The 27,658-nt window shown below is 51.3% G+C and overlaps 1 protein-coding gene across 2 annotated transcripts; it reads right to left on the minus strand.

The window, feature by feature from the left end:
* Positions 1-522: 522 nt before the first annotated feature.
* On the minus strand, positions 523-26,196 carry RFWD3 (ring finger and WD repeat domain 3). 2 transcript variants are annotated; one of them, XM_040329333.1, is made up of 13 exons: positions 26,091-26,196; positions 23,565-23,952; positions 22,556-22,773; positions 19,315-19,436; positions 17,480-17,668; positions 15,756-15,847; positions 15,555-15,669; positions 15,113-15,338; positions 13,922-14,072; positions 11,975-12,151; positions 9,306-9,517; positions 3,832-4,049; positions 523-1,486 (listed from the first exon to the last, which is right to left on the minus strand). In XM_040329333.1, the coding sequence occupies exons 1-13, from the start codon at positions 26,158-26,160 to the stop codon at positions 1,343-1,345; spliced, it is 2,322 nt and encodes a 773-aa protein (XP_040185267.1). In that variant the 5' UTR covers positions 26,161-26,196; the 3' UTR covers positions 523-1,342. The 2 variants fall into 2 exon arrangements, with proteins under 2 accessions (XP_040185267.1, XP_040185268.1); XM_040329334.1 differs by having other exon boundaries at positions 25,994-26,184.
* Between the last annotated feature and the right edge of the window lie 1,462 nt (positions 26,197-27,658).

The following is a 27,658-nucleotide window of genomic DNA, read 5'->3' on the forward strand; positions in this document are numbered from 1 at the left end:
GGGGGGGGGGGGGGGGGGGGGGGGGGGGGGGGGGGGGGGGGGGGGGGAACCGAGAACCTGCTCGGTATCTTTTCCCACGTACACACGAGAGGTTTTCCCGTTGGGAAAATTACGATGAAAGCTTTGGTTGGGAATCCCGACCGTGTGTATGCTCCATCGCAGTTTTTCCTCATAGGAAAACTGCTGGGAAAAAAGTCAGCCGGTAATCTGCTAGCCGCATCTTTGGAGCGGTGTGTATACCTCTCCCTTCGCCGTTCCCGCCAATTGAAATCAAATGGGACAGTACAGCTATACCGCCGGCAATGCGCCTCGACGCATTGTGGGCGCTTTTAACCTGTTGACGGCCGCTAGCGGGGGTAAAACCGCCCCGAATAGCACCACGAAATTCGCAGTAAAGCGCCGCTAAAAATAGCGCCACCGCACCTCCCGCCCCAGTGTGAAACGGGCCTTAGTTTTAATATTGCTTTCAAAACCTCAAAACAAAAAAAATAAATAAAAGAAAATGGACGGAAGACCGGCCACTCGGGTAAAACTTACTGTGCATCCAATGCACTAAAACAAGTACTTCTTTATTGACAAAAGAGGAATGTTACAATATACAATTAGAATATTTACAATGACAATACACACTATACATAAACATCCAACAAACAAACTTTTCTGGGGCAGCGGTGACATTCCTCCTTGGGTTTATGACACTCTGTCCTGTGACATGGAGGAAGACGGGGTGTGGAGGAAGACAGGGTGTGGAGGATACGCCCCCCGCCCCCACCCGACAGGTCATATGCAGCGGTCAGGATCGGCACCTTGTCAGGCCTACAGAAGGGTCTCCATACTAAACATGGGAACAGATTAGGGTTAAGTCCTCTGTGATCCTTCCTCAAAGAGAACCTGTCCCCTCGCTCATTCAGGCCCCCCCCCCCTCACATCACGCTCTTGCTGCTCCTTCCGCCATTGCATCTGCTGAAAAATTACCTGGCATTGCAGCCTCCCCCCTCCCCCATTAGGGGGCCCAAACGCCGTGCCATGGGAGGTGGTCACATGCTTCCTCACACCCATAAGTACGGAGTATTTTGCAGCAGAGGAGATCTGAAAAGATGAGCAGAACTGGACCTTGGGCAAGGTGGCTATAAGAACAACTACAAGCATTCCAATTCTGAAACCATTACAAGCGACCAAGCTCTTATCCATCAACCATCTGAAGAACCACCGCTCGTTGCTCTTCGTAGCCATATTTATACCCCCCCCCCCTTTAAAAATCCAATGGGATCCTGGAAGGAAAGCGAACAGTTTTTAGATCAGTGAATGTGGCTAATTGTGGTCAGGTGGCTTCATGTCCTCCTCATTCCCATCTGTAGATCTTCACCATCTTCTCTGTCAGGGTGGCCAGCAGGCTGGTCTGGTTGACCTCCATGGGGCAGATGTCCAACACTGGCTGGTCAGATTGTAGCTTCTGGACGAGGCTGCCGCTCCCGGAGTGCCAGAGCTGGAATGGAGAAGAGAGATCTGAGATTTCTAACCGTTTAGCAGTCTTATTAATATAGGACTTGTACAATGACGGTATTGGCTTCATAGGACTGTCCACCACCACATCTCCCCCCCACTGTACTGTCCACCACCACTTCTCCCCCCCCCCCACTGTACTGTCCACCACCACATCTCCCCCCCACTGTACTGTCCGCCACATCTCTCCCCCCCCCACTGTACTGTCCACCACCACATCTCCTCCCCCCCCACTGTACTGTCCACCACCACATCTCCTCCCCCCCCACTGTACTGTCCTCCACCACATCTCCCCCCTCCCCACTGTACTGTCCACCACATCTCCCCCCCCCACTGTACTGTCCACCACCACCACCACATCTCCCCCCCCCCCACTGTACTGTCCACCACCACATCTCCTCCCCCCCCCCCCACTGTACTGTCCACCACCACATCTCCTCCCCCCCCCCCCACTGTACTGTCCACCACCACATCTCCTCCCCCCCACTGTACTGTCCACCACCACATCTCCCCCCCCCACTGTACTGTCCACCACCACATCTCCTCCCCCCCCACTGTACTGTCCACCACCACATCCCCCCCCCCCCCCCTGTACTGTCCTCCACCACATCTCCCCCCTCCCCACTGTACTGTCCACCACATCTCCCCCCCCCCACTGTACTGTCCACCACCACATCTCCCCCCCCCCCACTGTACTGTCCACCACCACATCTCCCCCCTCCCCACTGTACTGTCCACCACATCTCTCCCCCCCCCACTGTACTGTCCACCACCACATCTCCTCCCCCCCCACTGTACTGTCCTCCACCACATCTCCCCCCTCCCCACTGTACACCACATCTCCCCCCCCCCACTGTACTGTCCACCACCACATCTCCCCCCCCCCCACTGTACTGTCCACCACCACATCTCCCCCCCCACTATACTGTCCACCACCACCACATCTCCCCCCTCCCCACTGTACTGTCCACCACCACATCTCCCCCCCCCCACTGTACTGTCCGCCACCACATCTCCCCCCCCCCCCACTGTACTGTCCGCCACCACATCCCCCCCCCCACTGTACTGTCCACCACCACATCCCCCCCCCCACTGTACTGTCCACCACCACATCCCCCCCCCACTGTACTGTCCACCACCACACCCCCCCCCCCCCCCACTGTACCACATCTCCCCCCCACTGTACTGTCCACCACCACATCTCCCCCCCCCGTACTGTCCACCACCACCACATCTTCCCCCCCCCCCGTACGGTCCACCACCACATCTCCCCCCCCCCCCCCGTACTGTCCACCACCACATCTCCTACCCCCCCCCCCCCCGTACTGTCCACCACCACATCTCCCCCCCCCCACTGTACAGTCCACCACCACCACATCTCCCCCCCCCCCCCCACTGTACTGTCCACCACCACCAAATCTCCCCCCCCACTGTACTGTCCACCACCACCAAATCTCCCCCCCCACTGTACTGTCCACCACCACATCTCCCCCCCCGTACTGTCCACCACCACATCTCCTACCCCCCCCCACTGTACTGTCCACCACCACCACATCTCCCCCCCCCCCCACTGTACTGTCCACCACCACCACATCTCCCCCCCCCCCCCCACTGTACAGTCCACCTTCACCACATCTCCCCCCCCCCCCACTGTACTGTCCACCACCACCACATCTCTCCCCCCCCCCCACTGTACTGTCCACCACCACCACATCTCCCCCCCCCCACTGTACTGTCTACCACATCTGAAGCCTCCGCCTCCACCCGCAGCACATCTGAAGCCTCCGCCCGCAGCACATCTGAAGCCTCCGCCCGCAGCACATCTGAAGCCTCCGCCCGCAGCACATCTGAAGCCTCCGCCCGCAGCACATCTGAAGCCTCCGCCCGCAGCACATCTGAAGCCTCCGCCCGCAGCACATCTGAAGCCTCCGCCCGCAGCACATCTGATGCCTCCGCACGCAGCACATCTGAAGCGTCCGCCCGCAGCACATCTGAAGCCTCCGCCCGCAGCACATCTGAAGCCTCCGCCCGCAGCACATCTGAAGCCTCCGCCTCCACCCGCAGCACATCTGAAGCCTCCGCCTCCACCCGCAGCACATCTGAAGCCTCCGCCTCCACCCGCAGCACATCTGAAGCCTCCGCCTCCACCCGCAGCACATCTGAAGCCTCCGCCTCCACCCGCAGCACACACCCGCAACATGTCCACGATATCCGACAGTCTTCTCTATTGTTACGTACACTGAACTACAGATCTGAACTGTAGCCCTTTTGGGGTCTCATATCTAGTATGTTATATGCAACTAGAAAGGACTGCACAGCATTTCTTACCATGGCAGAGTTGGAAGACTCGTCTCCGGCACACACAAGTACACTGCCATCACGGTCTGGACTCTGGAATATGGCGTTCTTGGTAAGGAGTTTACAGGTGGGTCCCGCATTGAAGGTCTGTACTGGATAACAGGAACAACTGTACTCATCTGCAGAGTCCGTCAGGCGGTTGCTGGTGAGTTCCATCATCACACAGCGCATGTAGTTATGGGTCTTCCCTGTCAATACAACATGTACAGATTACTGAGGAGAATGTCACCAAAACATGGACAGGTTAGGGAGGAGAAGTAGTAAAAAAAAAAACAAAACAAAAAAACACACACACACCTCTCCTTTTTCCAATCATACTCGGTCATTTTCCCAGCAGTGACTGAGCTGTCACTGCTGGGAAATAATAATAATCAAGAGTCTGCAGGGACAGGCTCCCAATCATACAACCCTTGTGACAGCCAATCACAGTAATCATGATCCAGAAGTCTGTCTTATCTCCCAGCATTACGAGCCACTGGGATGCAGCAAGAATGGATTACCTGCTATATTTTCATCACCTGATCAGAACGATAATTCATTGGTTGGCTCTTTGTATGAAGTCTATATGACGTAATTGCATTAATCCAGGGATCGACAAATCCCGGTCGTCATGGCGACTAGAAATAGGGTCCTGGCGACTTGGCTTGGAGCTGGCGCCATCTGGTGGTGGCCGTTGGTATTACAAGTTAAGCATTACAAGTTAAACAGCAATTCTAATGTCATTTTTCACTATTTTCACCGCCATCTTCTTCCCTCTAATTAGAACCCCCAAACATTATATATATTTTTTATCCTAACACCCTAGAGAATAAAATGGCGATCGTTGCAATACTTTGTCATGCCATATTTGCGCAGCGGTCTTACAAGCGCACTTTTTTGGGAAAAAATTACACTTTTTTTAATTAAAAAAAACACAAGACAACAGTAAAATTATCCCCATTTTTTTTAATATTATGAAAGATAATGTTACGCCGAGTAAATTCATCCCCAACATGTCACGCTTCAAAATTGCATCCGCCATCGTGGAATGCCGACAAACTTTTACCCTTTAAAATCTCACGTATGTGTTCGCTTCTGCGCGCAAGCTCGTCGGGACTGGGTGCGTTTTCTGGCTCCTAACTTTTTTAGCTGGCTCCTAGATTCCAAGCAAATTTGTCAAACCCAGCATTAATCAAAAAACGCTAAATTTAAAACCACCAATTTTTGCTCGGCTCTTACCGTGTTCAATTTCTTCCTTCCATTACTATTAGAGGTCGACCGATATGGGTTTTTCTCTGGCCGATACCGATGCCGATATTTAGAATTTGGGGCGGCCGATGGCCGATATATGATGCCGATTTTTGCGGCCGATGTTTTAGGCCGATTTTTTATTTTTTGGCAGGTGGCGCTAATTGGCACTGGCAGATTGCACTGGATGGAACCAATTGGCAAAAGCAGATGGCACTGATTGGCAGGTGGCACTGAATGGCACTGGCAGGTGGCACTGGTTGGCACGTGGCACTAAGGTGGCAGTGGCAGGTGGCACTAATTGGCACTGGCAGGTGGCACTAATTGGCATGTGGCACTGGATGGTACTGGCAGGTGGCACTAATTGGCAATAGTTAGCACTGGCAGATGCCACTGGTTGGCACTGGCAGGTGGCACTAATTGACAGGTGGCACTGGATGGCCTTGGCAGGTGGCACTGGATGGCACTGGCAGATGGCACTGGATGGCACTGGCAGATGGCACTGGATGGCACTGGCAGATGGCACTGGGTGGCACTGGCAGGTGGCACTGGGTGGCACTGGCAGGTGGCACTGGATGGCATTGGCAGGTGGCACTGGATGGCATTGGCAATGCCAGGTGGCACTGGATGGCACTAGATGGCATTAGCAGGTGGCACTGGATGGTATTGGCAGGTGGCACTGGATGGCGTTGCCACTGGCAGGTGGCACTGGATGGCATTGACAGGTGGCACTGGATGGCATTAACAGATGGCACTAGTTGGCATTGGCAGGTGGCACGGCATTGGCAGGTGGCACTGGATGGCATTGGCAGGTGGCACTGGCTGGTTGGCATTAGCAGATGGCACTGGCAGGTTTCACAGCACATAATGTAGCTGAATGTGTGAAACTCTCTATACAGTTTCACAACTGCTGCAGAGAGAAAGAGGAGCTCAGATTCATTGCGATGTTGAAGGTGGGCGGGACCCGGGTTGGGCGGGGCTCAGCTGTCCACCAGCCAATGGGATGAGATCATTGGCTGGATAGCTGCTGAGTCCCGCCCACCCCGGGTCCCGCCCACCTTCAACATCGCAACGAATCTGAGCTCCTCTTTCTCTCTGCAGCAGTTGTGAAACTGTATGAAGAGAGAGTTTCACACATTCAGCTACATTATGTGCTGTGAAACTGTGAGAGCAGAGAGAGAGAGGAGCTCAGATTCATCGTGATGTTGGAGGTGGGCGGGACCCGGGGTGGGCGGGACCCAGCAGCTATCCAGCCAATGATCTCATCCCATTGGCTGGTGTTGGACAGCTGAGTCCCGCCCACCCCGGGTCCCGCCCACCCCGACATCAGTCCGACAGCTCCATTCTCCTTCACACACACAGCACTGCTCTGCAGACAGTGTGGAGAAGGGAGGGGGAACCCCATGTTCCTCCTTCCTTCTCCACACTCTGCTGATGCAGATCTGCTAAATATCGGCCACATTTGGATAATAATCGGCCGATGCCGATTTCTCCAAAATGACTGAATATCGGCCCGATATATCGGCCGGCCGATATATCGGTCGACCTCTAATTACTATATTTATGGATAGTAGATACCTTCTTGATCCGTCAACCTTCTTGATCGGTCATTTCCCTCTACTTCGTTATTCAGAGTAGCAATGCTCCAGTTTTCCCCTTGGAGGAAGCCATACTCTCCTCAAAGCCAAAGCATTAGACGAAACAACATTTTCCTGGCATCCCTTTAGATGTGCATGCTTGCCACCGACTGCTGCAAACATTAGCTGTGCAATCTGTTCCAGATAGCGGTCTTAGATTATAATCAAGCAACTCATCAGCAAATTGCACAAATAAAGGGCTAGATTCAAGTAGCCCGCCGTAAGTTTGTGCCGGCGTAGCGTATGTTATTTACGCTATGCCGCCGCAACTTACACGGGCAAGTGCAGTATTCACAAAGCACTTGCTCCGCAAGTTGCGGCGGCGTAGTGTAAACCTGCCGGCGTAAGCACGCCAAATTCAAATTGTCAAGAGGTGGGCGTGTTTTATGTAAATAAAACATGACCCCACGTAAATGACGTTTCTCACGAACGGCGCATGCGCCGTCCGTGAACGTATCCCAGTGCGCATGCTCCTAATCACGTCGCAAATAGTCAATGCTTCCGACGTGAACGTAATTTACGCAAAGCCCTATTCACGAACGACTTGCACAAACTACGTAAATGGCGCAAAATTCGACGCTGGCCCGACGTCCATACTTAACATTGGCTATGCCTCATATAGCAGGAGTAACGTTACGCCGGAAAAAGCCTTACGCAAACGACGTAAAAAAAAAAATCCGCCGGGTGCACGTACGTTTCTGAATCGGCGTATCGGCTCATTTGCATATTCTATGCTGAAATCGACGGAAGCGCCACCTAGCGGCCAGCGTAAATGTGCAACTAAGATACGACAGCGTAAGAGACTTACGCCAGTCGGATCTTAGCCTAATTTCGGCGTATCTTGCTTTCTGAATACAGAAAAAAGATACGCCGGCGCAGCTTTGAATTTACGCGGCGTATCAATAGATACACCAACGTAAATTCTTGCTGAATCCGGCGTAAGCGCACCAAATTCAAATTTGCTAGAGGTGGGCATGTTTTATGTAAATAAAACATGACCCCACGTAAATGACGTCTTTAACGAACGGCGCATGCGCCGTTCGTGAAAGAATCCCAGTGCGCATGCTCGAAATTCCGCCGCAAATCGTCAATGCTTTCGGCGTGGACGTAATTTACGCAAAGCCCTATTCGCGAACGACTTACGCAAACGACGTAAAATTTCCAAATTTCGACGCGGGAACGACGGCCATACTTAACATTGCGTACGCCTCCTAATAGCAGGAGTAACCTTACGCCGAAAAAGCCCAACGTAAAAGACGTAAAAAAATAGCGCCGGGCGTACGTACATTTGTGAATGGGCGTATCTAGGTCATTTGCATATTCGACGCCGAAAACGCCACCTAGCGGCCAGCGTAAATATGCAACTAAGATACGACGGCGTAAGAGACTTACGCCGCTCGTATCTTAGCCTAATTTAAGCGTATCTGGTTTCCAGAATACGCTTAAATTTACGACGGCGTAGATTCAGAGTTACGACGGCGTATCTACTGATACGCCGACGTAACTCTCTCTGAATCTAGCCCAAAGTCTGCAGAATTCAGTGACAAGCAGGGATGGGCATGCGTTGATAAGAGGATGCGCTTTCATATAATGCTTAGACTCACTTACTTCATCACACGCTGAACCTAACCTCCGCCTCGCTATCAGAGTGAGGTTACATCAGGAGGCTGCAAAATATGATGGGAAGATAACAGCGCTCTCTACAGGGGCAACCCAATCCATACACCAGATCCACCGACGCTCAATGTATACCCAATCACACTCCAACGTCCACTCAGTGAGTTTTTTTTTTTTTTTACTCTCTTCGCTTGTGGTCATAAACAGCAAGAGCCGGCAACACTGGAATCCTTGAAGTGTCTACACTCGTGCTGACGTGTTTTGGCAAAAGCCTTGATCGTAACTACGACCAAGGCTTCAGACGAAACGCGTCAGCGGTTGTTTTAGTGGCACGCTGATATACCAATAAACAACACTTCAAGGACGTCAGTGCTGCCAGCTCTTCTTACTGTTTATGACCACAAGAGAAGAGAGTAAAAAAAAATAATAAAAACTCACGAGCTTCGTAAAATTGTGCAATTTAACCTGTTGGAGCCGACAGCATGCAAATATGCGGTCTCTCGACACCGAGCAGCTGCATATTTCCATGCAATATTGCAAAACCAGCTGTGCCGAGGGTGCGTGCTCTGTACGCTACCGTCACGGTTACCAGTGGCTAACTGAAAGCTCCCGACTGCTGCTTGTAATTGGGAGCTTTCCGATCAGGTGACCCCCAAGGTCATGACTTGGCCCTAAAGCAATATTACGCGCCGGCCACGCGCAAATATGCGGCCTTTCGGTGGGTGGGCCTTGGCACCAAGCGGCTGCATATTTGCGGGAATTAGTGTAAATCCAACTGTGCAGAGTTTGCACCCCTACGCGTTCCCGGCGGCTAACAGAAAGCTTTCCGATCATATGCCCGCCATGACAACCAATCACAGCGGTCACATGATCGCAAACCCCGCCTCAGGAGGCAGCAAAGTGTCCCAGCTTTAGCAAGAGAGAAAGGTCAGTCGGGTGTAGATCAGACATCCATGTACTCACCTGGCCGGTAAGTGACCAGGCAGTGCCTTGTGCTGCTCTCCATCTGGATGTCAGTACAACCCCCAAGCTCCAGGGGCAGTAAGTGTGGCTTGTACTGGGCATCCTTCATCTCCCAAAAACATGCCCCTTCTAGGGTCCCCGCCAGCACCCCTCCACAGGGGAAGACCTCCGAGGCGGCACGAGGCACGTAGGAGAGAGAAACCACAGGACAGCTAGAGGGAGACAGAACAGATTTGAGATTACAGGTACGGCAGAATCGGCAAGTCAAGACTCTGAACAAGATCATTTTCATGTCAAAATCTTTAAAAATTTAAAAAATTTACAGTAAAAAAAATAAAATTATTAGTGGTTTCAAACTATAGAGATGCTCTTAACATTCATGGATCAGAGGAGAAGCAAGCAAACCCTGATCTACACACCGGGGTAGAAGTCTAAATGTCCAACCACTCACCCTGCTGGAATGATCCCTCTAACCCTAAAGCCACCTTAACCCTGCAGGAAGGGCCACTCCAACCCCCCCTCACACCAGCAGAGATAACCCCCTTCTAACCCAAAAAGCTCTTACCCCAGCAGTGAGAAAACCTCTCTAAACCCTCCCTTCTGCAGTGAAGACCCCTCCAACCCCACACCCCCCCAGGGAAAACCCCTTTATACCCCCACTTGTGCAGGGAAGACCCCACACCCTGCTGGAATGATCCCTCTGACCTAAACGCCCTCTCAACCCTGCATGAAGGACCACTCTTACCAGCAGAGATGATCCCCTCTAACCCAAAAAGCTCTAACTCAAGCAGGAAAAACCCTACAGCCCAGCTGTGAGGACCACTGTAACCCCTCACCCTGCTGGAATTATCACTCCAACCCAAAAGCCCTCTTAACTCTGCAGGAAGGACAAGTACAACCCCTCACACCAGCAGTGAAGACCCCCCCCCCCCTCAACCCAAAAAGCTCTTACCCCAGTAAAAAGGACCCCACACCCCAGCAGTGAGGACCCCACCAACCCAACATCCCTGCTGGGAAAACCTCTCTAAACCCCCCGATCCTGCAGGAAAGACCCCACACCCTGCTGGAATGATCCCTCTAACCCAAAAAGCCCTTGTAACCCTGCATGAAGGACCACTCCAACCACACTTACCAGCAGAGATAATACCCCTCTAAACCAAAAAGCTCTAACCCCAGCAGTAAGTACCCTACATCCCAGCAATGAGGACCCCTGTAAGCCCTCACCCTGCTGGAATGATCCACCTAACCCAAAATCCCTCTTAATGATGACCCCCCCCTAACCCAAAAAGCTCTTACCCCAGCAGAAAAGACCCGACACCCCAGTAGCGAAGACCCCTCCAACTAGGGTTGTCCCGATACCACTTTTTTAGGACCGAGTACAAGTACCGATACTTTTTTTTAAAAGTGTCCCCAAATGCAGCCATGTCCCCCACGAATGCAGCCATGTCCCCCCATACCTAGATACCGTCGCGGCCTAGTTAATCAGCGTGCGGGGAACATTACAGCTTTCATTTGAATAGCTGTATGTTCCGCGCCGCGTATAGACACTCCCCCTTGCTTGGGATTGGACGGGTGATCTGTCTATACGCGGCGCGGAACACACAACTATTCAAATGAAAGCTGTAATGTTCCCCGCACGCTGATTAACTAGGCGGCGTTGCGGTATGCGGCGGCGGGGGGTTTGGGTAGTATCTGATCTGGCATCGGGGGCATTTGCGGGAGTACAAGTACTCCCGCAAATGCTCAGTATCGGTCCCGATACTGGTATCGGGACAACCCTACCTCCAACCCAACATCCCTGCTGGGAAAACCTCTCTAAACCCTCCCTCCTGCAGGGAGGACATCTACAACCCCACACCACCCAGGGAAAACCCCTCTAAACTCCTGCAGGGAAGATCCCACATCCTGCAGGGAAGATCCCACACCCTGCAGGGAAGATCCCACACCCTGCAGGGAAGATCCCACACCCTGCAGGGAAGATCCCTCTCACCCTGCAGGGAAGATCCCTCTCACCCTGCAGGGAAGATCCCTCTCACCCTGCAGGGAAGATCCCTCTCACCCTGCAGGGAAGATCCCTCTCACCCTGCAGGGAAGATCCCTCTCACCCTGCAGGGAAGATCCCTCTCACCCTGCAGGGAAGATCCCTCTCACCCTGCAGGGAAGATCCCTCTCACCCTGCAGGGAAGATCCCTCTCACCCTGCAGGGAAGATCCCTCTCACCCTGCAGGGAAGATCCCTCTCACCCTGCAGGGAAGATCCCTCTCACCCTGCAGGGAAGATCCCTCTCACCCTGCAGAAAGGACCACTCCAACCCCTCACACCAGCAGAGATGACTTCCCCTCCAACCCAAAAAGCTCTCATCCCAGCAGCGAGGAAGCTGTGTCAGATAACAGCTTCTCAACAGGTACTCTTCACTGCATTCACTGTGCTGTAGCCCAGACTCCTGTTCTGACAGCTAGAAGGCTATGTGTTAGGAAAGAGACTTCTAAAAATTATGTATTAGAATTTTTCAGAATCTGCATCAGTTTCATAAACATACTTAGGATGTTACAGGTCGGGTTTTTTGATACTTTGCACTTATACAGGTCTCCTCCTGTAATGAGTCTACCTTTTCATCTTCCTCCTGCATTACATTTATTGCTGTCATACTGGTTCTCTGATGTACTCACCGAGAGGCCTGCGGGGTCAGTTCCTTTACATACTGGCTCGTGTCCCTCAGGTCGTACACCAGAACTGAGCCATTAATGAGGCCAGCGTAAACATAGTTGGTGTCATCGGAGCACCAGCAGCAGCTCCATACCGGCCGCCCGGCATTGTAGGTCTGCACCACAGTGTTCGTTAGCAAGCTGCAAAAAGGGATAAACAATTTCAGGAATTTACTTCTCAAACAATACATTTGCCCCACTACTACCACTAAGTAATTGTTAAAGTGGTTGTAAAGCCGGAAGGGTTTTCACCTTAATGCATTATATGCAACAAAAGGTGAAAAATCTTCTGTGCTGCAGATCCCCCCCCCCCCCCCCCCAGACCCCTCCCTTTTTCTTACCTGAGCCCAATCGGATCCAGCGATGTGCACAAGTGCAGTGGCTTTAGCCACTGTTGTTCTCCTTATTGGATGCATTGATAAAAAATGTGAGACGGGAATGGGCGGGGCCGAGTCCCGCTGTCTGTGTCAATGGACGCAGGAGCGAGCCTGCATGGGTGCCCCCAAGAGAAAATGAAGGGGCTTGGAGCGCCGGCAGGGCACCCCAGAAGAGGATGGGGACTGCTCTGTGCAAAATTATTGCACAGAGCAGGCAAGTATAGGCAGGTTATTTAATTATGTTTTTTTTTTTTTCTCAAAGTGAGGGTTTACAATCACTTTAACCACTTGTCAACAGGCTCACGCTGATATATGTTGGCAGAATGACACCGCCGTACCCGTACGGCAGCTCAATTAAGAGCCGCAGCAGGTGCAAACAAAAACGTCCGATGTGCGTGGCCGGCAGGCATGATCGCCACCGCCCACCCGTGGGCACGAGAGCCAGAATGGGGATTTGTAAACACACAAGTACCGGTTCTGACAGGGGAGTAGAGACAGATCGCCTGTTCCTACCAAGTAGGAACAACGATCTGGCTCCTCCTCTAAGTCAGTCCTAACCCCTCAGTTAGAAACACACCTAGAGAACATAGTTAAGCCGTTGATCCCTGCGTAATCCCCTAGTGTTAACCCCTTCCCTGCCAGTGACATTTACACAATAATCAGTGCATTTTTATAGCACTGATTGCTGAATAACTGTCAATGGTCCGATCTGTCCGCTGCAATGTCGCAGTCCTGATAAAAATCGGCGATAGCCGTCATTACTAGTAAAATAAAAATGCCATAAATCTATTCTTTATTTTGTAGACGCTATAACTTTTGCGCAACCCAATCAATATACGCTTATTTGCAACAAAAAAAATTTCACCAAAAATATGTAGAAGAATAAATATTGGCCTAAAACGGATGAAGACATTTGTTAAAAAATTTGGGATATTTATTATAGCAAAAAGTTAATATATTTTTTTTTTCTCAAAAATCCTCTTGTGTATAGCGCAAAAAATAGAAAACCACAGAGGTGATCAAATACCACCAAAAAAAAAAAAAAAAGGGACGTCAATTTTATTTGGGTACAACGATGCACGACCGCGCAATTACCTGGTCAGGAAGGTGGTAAATCCTTCCGGGGCTGGTGTGGTTAAAAAGCCCAGCTAAAACTCTCATTAACAGCAGCCTTGTCACCCACCTCCAGCAGCAACTAAAGCAACCAAGTCACAGACCAAGGCTAAAAAGTAAACGAATGTCAGTGAAGCAAATCAGCTACTAAACAAAGACAGCAGAGGTTCTACTCTGCTGGGGATGCCTGCCCACATGCAGGAACATGTACACATAACAAGGAAGCCACAAATTGTGAGCAATAGCATGAAAATCTTCATCCTGCAGGATAAGACAACTTCATCCAACAACCACGGAAAAAAATGATGTGCGGACCAGAAAATGGTTCACTCCGAGAGCAACAAAAGGTACATCAATAACGTTGCTGGCGACGGAAAGAATGAAAGCAGCAGTGCAGTACGGCTGTCCCAGCATCGCTTACCTGGTCAATTTAACAGTGTTATCCAGAGCAGCGGAGAGGAGGAGGCCATCGGAGCGGGCATTGAAGGCCAGGCCACGGATCTGTTTGGAATGGATGGGAATGTATTGGCTGCTCTTCATATTGGCCGCACTTATCTTCTTCACACCACACCCTGGAAAGAGAGCAAGGAGAGTTACAGGGGAGCAAAGAGCGAGCCTGGAGAGTTACAAGGAAGCAAAGAGCGAGCCTGGAGAGTTACAGGGGAGCAAAGAGCGAGCCTGGAGAGTTACAGGGGAGCAAAGAGCGAGCCTGGAGAGTTACAGGGGAGCAAAGAGCGAGCCTGGAGAGTTACAGGGGAGCAAAGAGCGAGCCTGGAGAGTTACAGGGGAGCAAAGAGCGAGCCTGGAGAGTTACAAGGGAGCAGAGAGCGAGCCTGGAGAGTTACAAGGAAGCAAAGAGCGAGCCTGGAGAGTTACAGGGGAGCAGAGAGCGAGCCTGGAGAGTTACAGGGGAGCAAAGAGCGAGCCTGGAGAGTTACAGGGGAGCAAAGAGTGAGCCTGGAGAGTTACAGGGGAGCAAAGAGCGAGCCTGGAGAGTTACAGGGGAGCAAAGAGTGAGCCTGGAGAGTTACAAGGGAGCAGAGAGCGAGCCTGGAGAGTTACAAGGGAGCAAAGAGCGAGCCTGGAGAGTTACAAGGGAGCAAAGAGCGAGCCTGGAGAGTTACAAGGGAGCAAAGAGCGAGCCTGGAGAGTTACAGGGGAGCAAAGAGCGAGCCTGGAGAGTTACAGGGGAGCAAAGAGCGAGCCTGGAGAGTTACAGGGGAGCAAAGAGCGAGCCTGGAGAGTTACAGGGGTGAAAAGAGTGAGCCTGGAGAGTTACAGGGGTGAAAAGAGTGAGCCTGGAGAGTTACAAGGGAGCAAAGAGTGAGCCTGGAGAGTTACAGGGGAGCATAGAGCGTGCCTGGAGAGTTACAGGGGAGCAAAGAGCGAGCCTGGAGAGTTACAGGGGAGCAAAGAGCGAGCCTGGAGAGTTACAGGGGTGAAAAGAGTGAGCCTGGAGAGTTACAGGGGAGCAAAGAGCGAGCCTGGAGTGTTACAGGGGAGCAAAGAGCGAGCCTGGAGAGTTACAGGGGAGCAAAGAGTGAGCCTGGAGAGTTACAAGGGAGCAAAGAGTGAGCCAGGAGATTTACCCTTTAAGTGGTTGATGACTTACCAGGAATGAGGGTGGCATGAGAGGATGGCTGTGACACCACGAGGCAGCCCAACCACTCACAGTAAGACATGACGCGGCAGTTCCCGGTCTGATTGATGAGGATAGCCTTCTCAAAGTTGTACTTGTGTTGACCTTGGCTGGAGGACAGAGAACTAGATGCTGCCCGGGAGGAGGATGGCAGCTGAGAGGAGCTGGTACCATGCTGGGCCATCAACTTCTTCAATTCCTTATGAAGAAAACAAACTCTGGTGTGAGTGACATGGGCACCAGTCAGTGCAGAATGAACACTAAACACAAAAAAGGGAATATTTCCTGACAAGCACCACAAAGCTTCCCCTATCTGCATAGCACCTGCCAGCCTGTAAACACTGGATGAGGAGGCCTTCCTTCATTTGGGCGCTACCCTTCCCTCCACCCAAGTATTTCACACAAAGCTCCTCACCTGGATCTGTTTGCGAAGTTTCCCGCATTCGTCCGTCAGTACCTGGACCTGAAGCCGACACTGCGCTGATTCAAGCTCCGCCTTCTTCCGCAGAGAATGCTCCAACTCTAAAGAACTGCAACAGAGAGTTTCCATGCTTTGTCAGTCCAAGCAAAACTTCCCCCCGTGGGTCCATTTCATATCCAGCACACACAGAATTACCTCTTCATGCGTTCCTGCTCGCTGGTGTCCAACGCCTTCAGCGTCCGGGCGTACAGGACCACAACGTCTGACCGCTTGGCTTTCTTGTTGCACTGCAGAACAGAAAAGGCAGGAGTGACAACAGGTGATAGAATTATTAATTGTAAAAATAGTAATCAGTAGGGTTGTCCCGATACCAGTATCGGTACCGATACCGAGTATTTGCGGGAGTACTTGTACTCGCGCAAATACCCCCGATACCTAAATAGAATACTTACCCCCCCCCCCCGCCGCCGCATCGAAAGCCGCCGCATGGGTTAAACGGCGTGCGGGAACATCACAGCTTTCATTTGAATAGCTGTAGTGTTCCCGCGCGTATGGACACTCCCCCTTGCTCGGGATTGGATGGGTGATCTGTCCAATCCCGAGCAAGGGGGAGTGTCTATACGCGCGGGCAAAACAGCTATTCAAATAAATGCTGTGATTTTCTCGCGGCGGCAAAGGTATGGGGGAAATGGCTAGAGGGACATGGCTGCATATGTGAGGGACATGGCTGCATATGTGGGGGACATGGCTGCATATGTGGGGGACATGGCTGCATATGTGGGGGACATGGCTAGAGGGACATGGCTGCATATGTGGGGGACATGGCTAGAGGGACATGGCTGCATATGTGAGGGACATGGCTAGAGGGACATGGCTGCATATGTGAGGGACATGGCTAGAGGGACATGGCTGCATATGTGAGGGACATGGCTAGAGGGACATGGCTGCATATGTGAGGGACATGGCTAGAGGGACATGGCTGCATATGTGAGGGACATGGCTAGAGGGACATGGCTGCATATGTGAGGGACATGGCTAGAGGGACATGGCTGCATATGTGAGGGACATGGCTAGAGGGACATGGCTGCATATGTGAGGGACATGGCTAGAGGGACATGGCTGCATATGTGAGGGACATGGCTAGAGGGACATGGCTGCATATGTGAGGGACATGGCTAGAGGGACATGGCTGCATATGTGAGGGACATGGCTGCATATGTGAGGGACATGGCTAGAGGGACATGGCTGCATATGTGAGGGACATGGCTAGAGGGACATGGCTGCATATGTGGGGGGACATGGCTGCATATGTGGGGGGACATGGCTGCATATGTGGGGGGACATGGCTGCATATGTGGGGGGACATGGCTGCATATGTGGGGGGACATGGCTGCATATGTGGGGGGACATGGCTGCATATGTGGGGGGACATGGCTGCATATGTGGGGGGACATGGCTGCATATGTGGGGGGACATGGCTGCATATGTGGGGGGACACATTTAAAAAAAGTATCGGTATTGGCGACTAGTATCGTTACTTGTACTCGGTCCTAAAAAAGTGGCATCGGGACAACCCTAGTAATCAGCCAGCCTGGCTCTTGGGAGGAGTTATGCAAATTTAAAAATGCCTTGATGGGTGGATGTCAGCCTAGAGAAGCGAGCATTGTTAGGCAGGCTGCATTTCCATGAAGACTGCCCTAGGTAACATGTGATGCTGAGCCTCCACGGATAAAAGAACTGAAAGCCAATGAAAAAGCAGGGCCATGGAGAGTAAGGCTGGGGAAGAAAGGGCTAGATGATGTTGATGTTACAATGTGGTTGCAGGATAAGCTGAAGAGCTAAGCGGGGACATTTCATTTCCAGTAGCAAGAAGACAGGACCCGGGTGGATAAATCTGGCCCCACATGGTAAACATTTACCTGCGGACACTTGTTTGCTCCTCCTTTCAGCCACCGATCGATGCATGTAAAGCCAAAGAGATGTCCACATCGCAGCGCAGATAGGCGGTGCTGCCCGGCGTTGGTCCACGGCTCGAAGCAGATGGTGCAAGTGTCCCCCTCCTCCTCTTCTATTGCTGGAGCGCCCCATGTATGCTTTACGGGTGTCCGCTGCAGAGGACAGAGAACGATTATTTTCTGTTTAAAGGGAACATCATGGAAACACTGAGGACAGGAACTGCGTATAGTGCGTATAGTGATTGGTTTGCGCAAAAGTTATAGTGGCTACAAAATAGGGGATAGAATCTGGACTTTTTTTACTATTAATATGGCGATCTGCGAATTTTGTCAGGACTGCGATATTGCGGCGGACACATTGGACACTTTTGACACATTTTTGGGACCATTCACATTAATACAGCGAACAGTGCTATAAAAATGCATTGATTACTGTATAAATGTAACTGGCAGGGAAGGGGTTAACACTAGGGGGCGAGGAAGGGGTTAAATGTGTATCCTGGGAGTGATTCTTACTGTGTGGAGGGGGACTGACTGGGGGAGGTGACCGATGCCGTGTCCCTATGTACAAGGGACACAGTCTCCTCGCTCTGTCATTGCCGATCGCGAGTACCTGGCGGACATCGCGGCCACCAGGCACGCACATCGGCATCTCGGGGGGGCGCCGGGTGCGCGCGCACGCCCCCCAGTGGCCGGACAACGTCAAAAGACGTCCTCCCGGAATTTATAGAGCCACCTGGAGGCCGTCTTTTTACTACGGCCCAGGTCTCAAGTAGTTAAAGGAGTTGTAAAGGCAGAAGGTTTTTTATCGTAATGCATTCAGATAAAAAATACTTTTATGTATAGCAGCCCCCCCAATACTTACCTGAGCCCCATCTTGATCCAGCGATGTCCACGAGTCCCTCCTGATTGACAGACACAGCAGCGGCGCCATTGGCTCTCGTTGCAGAGAGCGAGAGAGATCTGTGTCTGAATGAAGACAAAGAGCTGCAGCTCGGCTGGGGTGCCCCCATAGCAAGCTGCTTGCTGTGGGGGGCACTCGACAGGAGGGAGGGGCCAGGATCAGCAAAGAGGGACCTGAGAAGAGGCGGATCTGGGCTACTCTGTGCAAAGCAGACAAGTATGACATGTTTATTAATTTGTTTAAACAAGACTTTACAATCACTTTAAGGCCCGATTCACACCTGTGTGTTTTTTTAGTGCATTTTGTATAAACGCATTACAGTCCAGAAAGGCCTTGAGGCGCTTTAGTAGGGCTATATAAGTTACTCACTCCCTCATTTAACATGGTTTCCTATGGGACACATTCACATCTATGCTTTTTTCAGCTGCTGCATTTTTGGAAAGGATCAGGATGCATTAAGGTGAAAAAAACATTTACCTTTACAACCCCTTTAAAAGGCAGTCAAAGATCCTTTTCCTGAGTGCAGAAGAATCACTTTCATAATTGGAAGAGGCCAATAGAAGGAGCAGTGGCTCCGAGCGCGTAGCCCAATCAGCCTTTGTTCTCCCTGTTTGACCCTCCTCCCGGAAGTGTTCCTGGGAAGTAATCACGTGACATGTGAGGCTGGAACAGACTACATCCTGAAGGCCACAGGACAGGCCTGAAGACTCCACACAATCTGCTTTCTTCACTTCTAAGCAGCCCATGGATCCGGGACGAGGACTACAGGATGTTACAGATGAGCCTTCTTTCCTTACCTTCTTGTAAGTGTGTTTTTTACAATGTGTCATTAAAAGAACCTCTTTAATACTGCACTTAGGTGGCGCTTCCTTTCTCTACCCCCTTTTTTCCTAACCTGTTTGATTTTGGCTGGGGGTTCCGATGACGTAAAGTCCTCCACCACAATAACCTCTGGCGCCGAGGTGACGGGGGCTTCTGTACCCGCTTCTACCAGGTTTATATGGAGTTCCTCTGGAGCTACAAGTCAAAAACATAACAAGGTCATTGTGACAACTGGAGGAAAGTAACCCAGGAGGAGACGTCCACAGCACAGCAAGTCTGGACCTCCTGAAGGCTGGAAGAGACACCTTGGCAGCATCTCCTAAGAGACGTTTCAATGTCCCCAATGAAAACCCAAAGCAGAAAAAGGCCACCCTTTATATACAATAATATCATTTGCAATGGAATAGACACTACATATCTACACTTGCTTGGTCACCGGTAATACCCCTTCCTGTCCAGGCCATTTCTCAGTGCTGTGATAGTTTGACTGACAATTCCGCCTTCATGCAACACTAAATACCTTTGATAGCCAAGGTTTCAAAGGGTTAAACTTTAATTGCTGCTGCGTGATCTTTACAGTGCTGAAGAGCCGATGACTGATTCATTCATTATGGTGGAATTCTAGTTTACATCTGACTAAACTTAGAACGGTTTAACCACTTAAGACCCGGACCAAAATGCAGGTAAAAGGACCCGGACAGTTTTTGCGATTCGGCACTGCGTCGCTTTAACCGACAATTGTGCGGTCGTGCGACGTGGCTCCCAAAGAAAATTTGCGTCCTTTTTTTCCCCACAAATAGAGCTTTCATTTGGTGGCATTTGATCACCTCTGCGGTTTTTATTTTTTGCGCTATAAACAAAAATAGAGCGACAATTTTGAAAAAAATGCAATATTTTTTTCCCTTTTGCTATAATAAATATCCCCCAAAAAAATATATAAAACAACTTTTTTTTCCCTCAATTTAGGCCGATACGTATTCTTCTACATATTTTTGGTAAAAAAAAACAAAAACGCAATAAGAGTTTATCGATTGGTTTGCGCAAAATGTATAGCGTTTACACCAACTATATGCATATATGTGCGTATGTTTGTATATGCATGCATATCTATACCCATTGTGTATATCATTTTTACAGCGCAAATATTTTCACTTGTTTTATATATCACTCCTTGTCTATTGAGGTAGACCTTTCTTATATTTGCAGCAGTATCCCTGCCAGTTTTCCCTTTCCCTTGTTCCCCTCACCCCAGACAGCGCAGGAGTTCACTTTACTTACTTACTTAAAATAGGGGATAGTTTTATTGCACTTTTGTTAATAATTTTTTTTCTTTTACTACTAATGGCGGCGATCAGCGATTTTTTTCGTGACCGCGACATTATGGCGGACACATCGGACAATTTTGACACATTTTTGCGACAATTGTCATTTTCACAGCAAAAAAATGCTATAAAAAGGCATTGTTTACGGTGAAAAGGACAATTGCAGTTTAGGAGTTAACCACAAGGGGGCACTGAAAGGGTTAAGTGTGACCTCATCTGTGTTTCTAACTGTAGAGGGGCGGGGCTGGACATGTGATGTCATTGATCGTGCTTCCCTATATCAGGGAACACACGATCAATGACAGGGCCACAGTGAAGAACGGGGAAGGTGTGTTTACACACAGCCCTCCTCGTTCTTCAGCTCCGGGGACCGATCGCGGGACTCCAGCGGCAATCGGGTCCGCGTGTACGGAGCTTCGGACCGGTCGCACGCCCCACGGCTGGGCACTTAAAGAGGACGTACAGGTACGTGCTTGTGCCCAGCAGTGCCATTCTGCTGACGTAGATGTGCAGGAGGCGGTCCTTAAGTGGTTAAAGAGCAAAAGATGCAAAAGATGTTCCTCGGTTTCCCACAAGGGGAGACACAGGAGGTACCCCCATACCTCCTGTGTCTCCCCTTGTGGGAAACCGAGGAACATCTTTTGCTCTCATTATTTTACGTGCCACAGCATATGGTAAAGCAAAATAATAGGTTTAAAAACAACATTTATTAATCCAGAAAATATATATTCTAAAAACAACACGTATACAGTGCTGCCAACATTTGCCACACAGCCAACTGAACCCAGAGTGATGATGGTATCGACGCGTTTCACCTAAATGGGGCTTCTTCGGGATTCACTTGAGGTTCACATAATATATTAACTTGCATGTAAACAATACACCGTTTCACACAGGCGCGGCTCCTCAGGCAACTTAGCCGCTTGACAAGTCGCGCTTCGTTCTGTACAATGGAACCGTTCTAATAAGAGCGACTCAAGAAAAAAGCTCCTGTACGACTTTGGGACGACTTCAGGGCGACTTGCATGGACTTCAATACAGAAGAGTCGCTCGGCAAGTCGTGCTGCCCGTGTGTGAAATAAAAAATTAAAAAAAACGCTGATCGCCGCCATTAGTAGTAAAAAAAAAAATAATAAAAATGCAATAAAACGATCCCCTATTTTGTAAACGCTATAAATTTGGCGCAAACCAATCGAAAAAACGCTTATTGCAATTTTTTTTTATACCAAAAATAGGTAGAAGAATACGTATCGGCCTAAACTGAGGAATTTTTTTTTTTTATTATATATATTTTTGGGGGATATTTATTATAGCAAAAAGTAAAAAATATTGCATTTTTTTCAAAACTGTCGCTCTATTTTTGTTCATAGCGCAAAAAATAAAAACCGCAGAGGTGATCAAATACCACCAAAAGAAAGCTCTATTTGTGGGAAAAAAGGATGCCAATTTTGTTTGGGAGCCACGTCGCACGACCGCGCAATTGTCAGTTAAAGCGACGCAGTGCCGAATCGTAAAAACTGTCCGGGTCCTTTAGCTGCCTAAAGGTCTGGGTCTTAAGTGGTTAACTGGCTTACTATAGGCCAGTGATGGCGAACCTTGGCACCCCAGATGTTTTGGAACTACATTTCCCATGATGCTCATGCACGTAGTGAAGCATCATGGGAAATGTAGTTCCAAAACATCTGGGGTGCCAAGGTTCACCATCACTGCTATAGGCTGTGGCACGTAAAATAATCCTGCGTCTCCCCTTGTGGGAAACCCAGGGACATCCTATGCTCTTTAAATACTGATCTCTGGGGATTGTGCCACCCTGTTCTATTTGCACAAGCTCCCCCACCCAACTTTTTTATAAACTCAAATCTGCCCCCTCCCCCTTCTATACTAACTGACCTGTGTAAAAAGGAAGGAACTGGAACCATGGTGATCATCCCAGAGGCCGGGGTCCACCAAAACCTCGCTCATCATATGAGCATACGGCGACCTCGGACATACCTGGCTCTGCGGGTTGGGCAGATGTGGCGTCCTCCTCTTCCACTTCGGTGGAGCTGCCCCCTTCTTCATCGCCTAGCAACACTGTATCATCAGAACTGTCTTCAGACTCCTCATTGGCCCCCGACATTACCTGGCTGATACTTCTGCTCCCCTCTCCCAGCAGTGCCGGTCCCTGGCCTCCTCTCAGTTGGAAGAAGTTCATGAGTCCAGTCCGTGAGCTAAAAACACAGAACATGAAGAAGTCTCATACTGCCGTCAGAGTAGCCAGATTCTTAAAGATTTCCAGCGGCGTATCAGTGGATACGCCGTCGTAAGTCCGAATTTGCGCCGGCGTATATTTAAGCGTATTCTGGAAACCAGACACGCTTAAATGTAGCCAAGATACGAGCGGCGCAAGCCTCCTACGCCGTCGTATCTTGGGGTGCATATTTACGCTGGCCGCTAGGTGGCGCTTCCGTTGATTTCTGCGTTGAATATGCACATGAGCTAGATACGCCGATTCACGAACGTACGTGCGCCCGTCGCATTTAGTTACGCCGTTTACGTAAGACATACGCCGGCGTAAAGATAAAGCAGATCTCTAGGTGCAAAGTATGGACGTCGGAACAAGCGTATCTTTTTACGTCGTTTGCGTAAGTCGTACGAGAATAGGGCTGTGCGTAAGTTACGTTCACGTCGTAGGCAGTGTTCGACGTATCTTAGGCATTCTATCCGACGCATGCGCACTGGGATACGTCCACGCATGCGCCGTTCGTTCAAAACGTCAATCGCGTCGGGTCACGATTCATTAGCATAAAACACGCCCACCTCTTCACAATTTGAATTAGGCGCGCTTACGCCGGCACATTCACGCTACGCCGCCGTAACTTAGGACGCAAGTGCTTTGTGAATACAGCACTTGCCTCTCTAAGTTGCGGCGGCGTAGCGTAAATACCATACGCTACGCCCGCCCACACTTGCGCCGCCCTACGTGAATCTAGGCCCATGGAAACATTCAGCGGGTTCTCACCTGGTACCGGACGTCCGCTGGGAGCCCCCTCTCTGCTGCCTCCTGGTGCTCCTCCTCCGAGTCCGCGTTTGATGCGTCGAAGAGTTCAGCTCGGCAGCCTGCCGCAGTTGCTCTAGCGCCCCCTGCAGCATCTGTAGTGCGTTGGAGGTATGCGACTCAACGGGCGATGGATCGTGCGTCGTCAGGTTCTCGCCTCCTTCCAGCACGATCACCTCATTGTTAAGCTCCGGCGCAGAGATCCGCTCCCTCATCAGCTCCGCAAACATCATTGGAGGCGGCAGGATGAAGACGGAGTCTCCCCCGGGCAGCTGTCTGGACGTTGAGTCGTCTGCTGGAGCGTGCGCACCAAACAGGTCGACGTCCATTTCTTCATGTGACATTCTCGGGCCTGGAATGAGAGAACATCCGAGTGAGGTAAAAAAAGACGGCATACCAGTGCAAGACTGTTATAGCTTTACTACAGCAACCCAAGGCAACGGTCATGTGATTTCTTCCAGAAGATCTCAGAAATGCTCGTATCGGGAGACCGGCGCGCTAAAATGCAGCGCTTCCTCCCCAGTCTCTTAATGTCCGCTGCAGCTCCCCCTCCCCTCACAGTCTCTTAATGCCCGCTGCAGCTCTCCCCCCCCCCCCCACAGTCCCTTACTGCCCGCTGCAGCTCTCCCCCCCCCCCACAGTCCCTTACTGCCCGCTGCAGCTCCCCGCCCACAGTCCCTTACTGCCCGCTCCAGCGCTCCCCCACAGTCCCTTACTGCCCGCTGCAGCGCGCCCCCCCACAGTCCCTTACTGCCCGCTGCAGCGCTCCCCCACAGTCCCTTACTGCCCGCTGCAGCACTCTCCCCTCCACAGTCCCTTACTGCCCGCTGCAGCACTCTCCCCTCCACAGTCCCTTACTGCCCGCTGCAGCGCTCCCCCCCACATAGTCCCTTACTGCCCGCTGCAGCACTCTCCCCTCCACAGTACCTTACTGTCCGCTGCAGCGCTCCCCCCCCACAGTCCCCTAGTGCCCGCTGCAGCGCGTCCCCTAGTGCCCGCTGCAGCGCGCCCCCACAGTCCCCTAGTGCCCGCTGCAGCGCGCCCCCACAGTCCCCTAGTGCCCGCTGCAGCGCGCCCCCACAGTCCCCTAGTGCCCGCTGCAGCGCACCCCCACAGTCCCCTAGTGCCCGCTGCAGCGCGCCCCCACAGTCCCTTAGTGCCCGCTGCTTTCAATCAAATTTAATAACACGGGAGCAAGGGGCGGGGAAAAGTCAATGGACGTAGCAACAGAACTCAGGAGCGAGCATGCACAGGTTCCCCCCAGAGGAAGCCGCTTTCCCTGGGGGCACCTGATGAACAGGAGGGACCTGGCAGAGCGCTGGCAGGGGACCCCAGAAGAAAAGGCTCGGGCTGCTCTGTGCAAAACCATTGTACAAGAGCAGGCAAGTATAGACTTTTTTTTTTTTTTTAAAGCTTCATAACCACTTTCAGTTATGAACGAAAACAGTGAGTGATCGGTGCTGAACATTCCCTGTGTTCATTCAGAACAGGAAGGGGCTGGAAAATGACATACAGTATTTACATGCCCCTAAAACATGGTACACCCCATCTCTCATCACTGGAAGCCCCGAACATTCCATAACAGAACGGGGGACACACCGGTAACCCCCCTATTCTCATCACTACACACAGCAATGATACTCGACACCCCCACCCTGGGACATGGTACACCCCCATCCCCATCTCTTATCACTGGGAGCCCCCAACATTCCATAACAGAACGGGGGACACACCGGTAACCCCCCTATTCTCATCACTGCACACAACACCTAGCACCCCCATCTCTTATCACTGCAAACTGTGGACATTTCATAACAGGGCAGGGGATATACTTGTAACCCACTATTCTAAAACTGCACACAGTGATGACATCTAGCACCCCTACTCTTCGGGCATGGTACACCCCATCCCCATTTCTCATCACTGGGAGCACCGAACATTCCATAACAGAACGGGGGGCACACTAGTAACCCCCCCCTATTCTCATCACTGCACACAGCATTGATACCCGACACCCCCGCCCTGGCACATGGTACACCCCAATCCCATACCACTGGGAGCCCTAACATTCTATAACAGAACAGGGGACACACTTGTAACCCGCTATTCACAACACTACACACAGCGATGACATCTAACACCCCTACTCTTCTGACATGGTACATCCCGTCCCCATCTCTCATCACTGGGAGCCTCGAACACTTCATAAGAGAACAGGGGACACAATGGCACCTCACCCCCTATTCTTTTCATATGGAACAGCCAAGGCCCCGTTACTGAATCCCGGGACAGACTATTCCAGCATGCAATAGGGGTGATACAGAGCGGGATCCAAGATCTATACAGGACATTCTCTCCCTTGGATCGGAGAGGGTCTCCAGTCACTCACTGACCTCTCCTCGGCCCAGACACGGGTTGACTTCGGCCCGCACAACCTCCAGTCACTTCAGATCATTCTCCCCGCCAACCGCCGGAACGCCGCCCACTCACCGAGCCCAGCCTCTATTGGTCGGTCACTCTGCCAGTACTCCCGGGCCAAGTCTGAGCTCCATAGCAACATCCGCTTCCGGGTGAAATTCTCAGGATTCTGATTGGGCAATGCTCCTGTCACTCGCTGGGTAAAAAGTGTTTTTATCACGTGAGCAATGGGCGGGCCTATGTGTGATAGGTGGGAGGGGCTACGATATATCTGTTATATAACAAACATTACACCGACCCATCCCTATCCCCGGGCTTCAATGTCCTCATCCCTATCCCCGGGCTTCAATGTCCTCATCCCTATCCCCGGGCTTCAATATTCACATCCCTATCCCCGGGCTTCAATGTCCTCATCCCTATCCCCGGGCTTCAATGTCCTCATCCCTATCCCCGGGCTTCAATGTCCTCATCCCTATCCCCGGGCTTCAATATTCTCATCCCTATCCCCGGGCTTCAATGTCCTCATCCCTATCCCCGGGCTTCAATACTCACATCTCTATCCCCAGGCTTCGATGTCCTCATCCCTATCCCCGGGCTTCAATGTCCTCATCTCTATCCCCGGGCTTCAATGTCCTCATCCCTACCCCTGGGCTTCAATATTCTCATCCCTATCCCTGGGCTTCAATACTCTCATCCCTATCCCCGGGCTTCAATACTCTCATCCCTATCCCCGGGCTTCAATACTCTCATCCCTATCCCCAGGCTTCAATGTCTTCATCCCTATCCCCGGACTTCAATGTCTTCATCTCTATCCCCGGGCTTCAATGTCCTCATCCCTATCCCCGGGCTTCAATACTCACATCTCTATCCCCAGGCTTCGATGTCCACATCCCTATCCCCAGGCTTCATGTAATCATCTCTATCCCCAGGCTTCAATGTCCTCATCCCTATCCCCAGGCTTCAATGTAATCATCCCTATCCCCAGGCTTCAATGTCCTCATCCCTATCCCGGGCTTCAATGTCCTCATCTCTATCCCCAGGCTTCAATATCCTCATCCCTATCCCCGGGCTTCAATACTCTCATCCCTATCCCCGGGCTTCAATGTCCTCATCCCTACCCCCGGGCTTCAATACTCTCATCCCTATCCCCGGGATTCAATGTCCTGATCCCTATCCCCAGGCTTCAATGTCTTCATCCCTATCCCCGGGCTTCAATGTCCTCATCCCTATCCCCGGGCTTCATGTCCTCATCTCCATCACCGGGGTTCAATGTCTTCATCCCTATCCCCAGGCTTCAATGTTCTCATCCCTATCCACAGGCTTCAGTATCCTCATCCCTATCCCCAGGCTTCAATATTCTCATCCCTTTCCCCAGCTTCAATATTCTCATCCTTATCCCCAGGCTTCAGTGAGCTCATCTCTATCCCCGGGCTTCAATGTTCCCATCCCTATCCCCGGGCTTCAATGTCCTCATCCCGATCCCCAGGCTTTAATGTCCTCACCCCGATCCCCAGGCTTTAATGTCCTCATCCCTATCCCCAGGCTTCAATATTCTCATCCCTTTCCCCAGCTTCAATATCCTTATCCCCAGGCTTCAGTGAGCTCATCCCTATCCCCAGGCTTCAATGTCCTCATCCCTA

Source organism: Rana temporaria, chromosome 11, assembly GCF_905171775.1.
Source record: "Rana temporaria chromosome 11, aRanTem1.1, whole genome shotgun sequence".
NCBI lineage: Eukaryota > Metazoa > Chordata > Amphibia > Anura > Ranidae > Rana > Rana temporaria.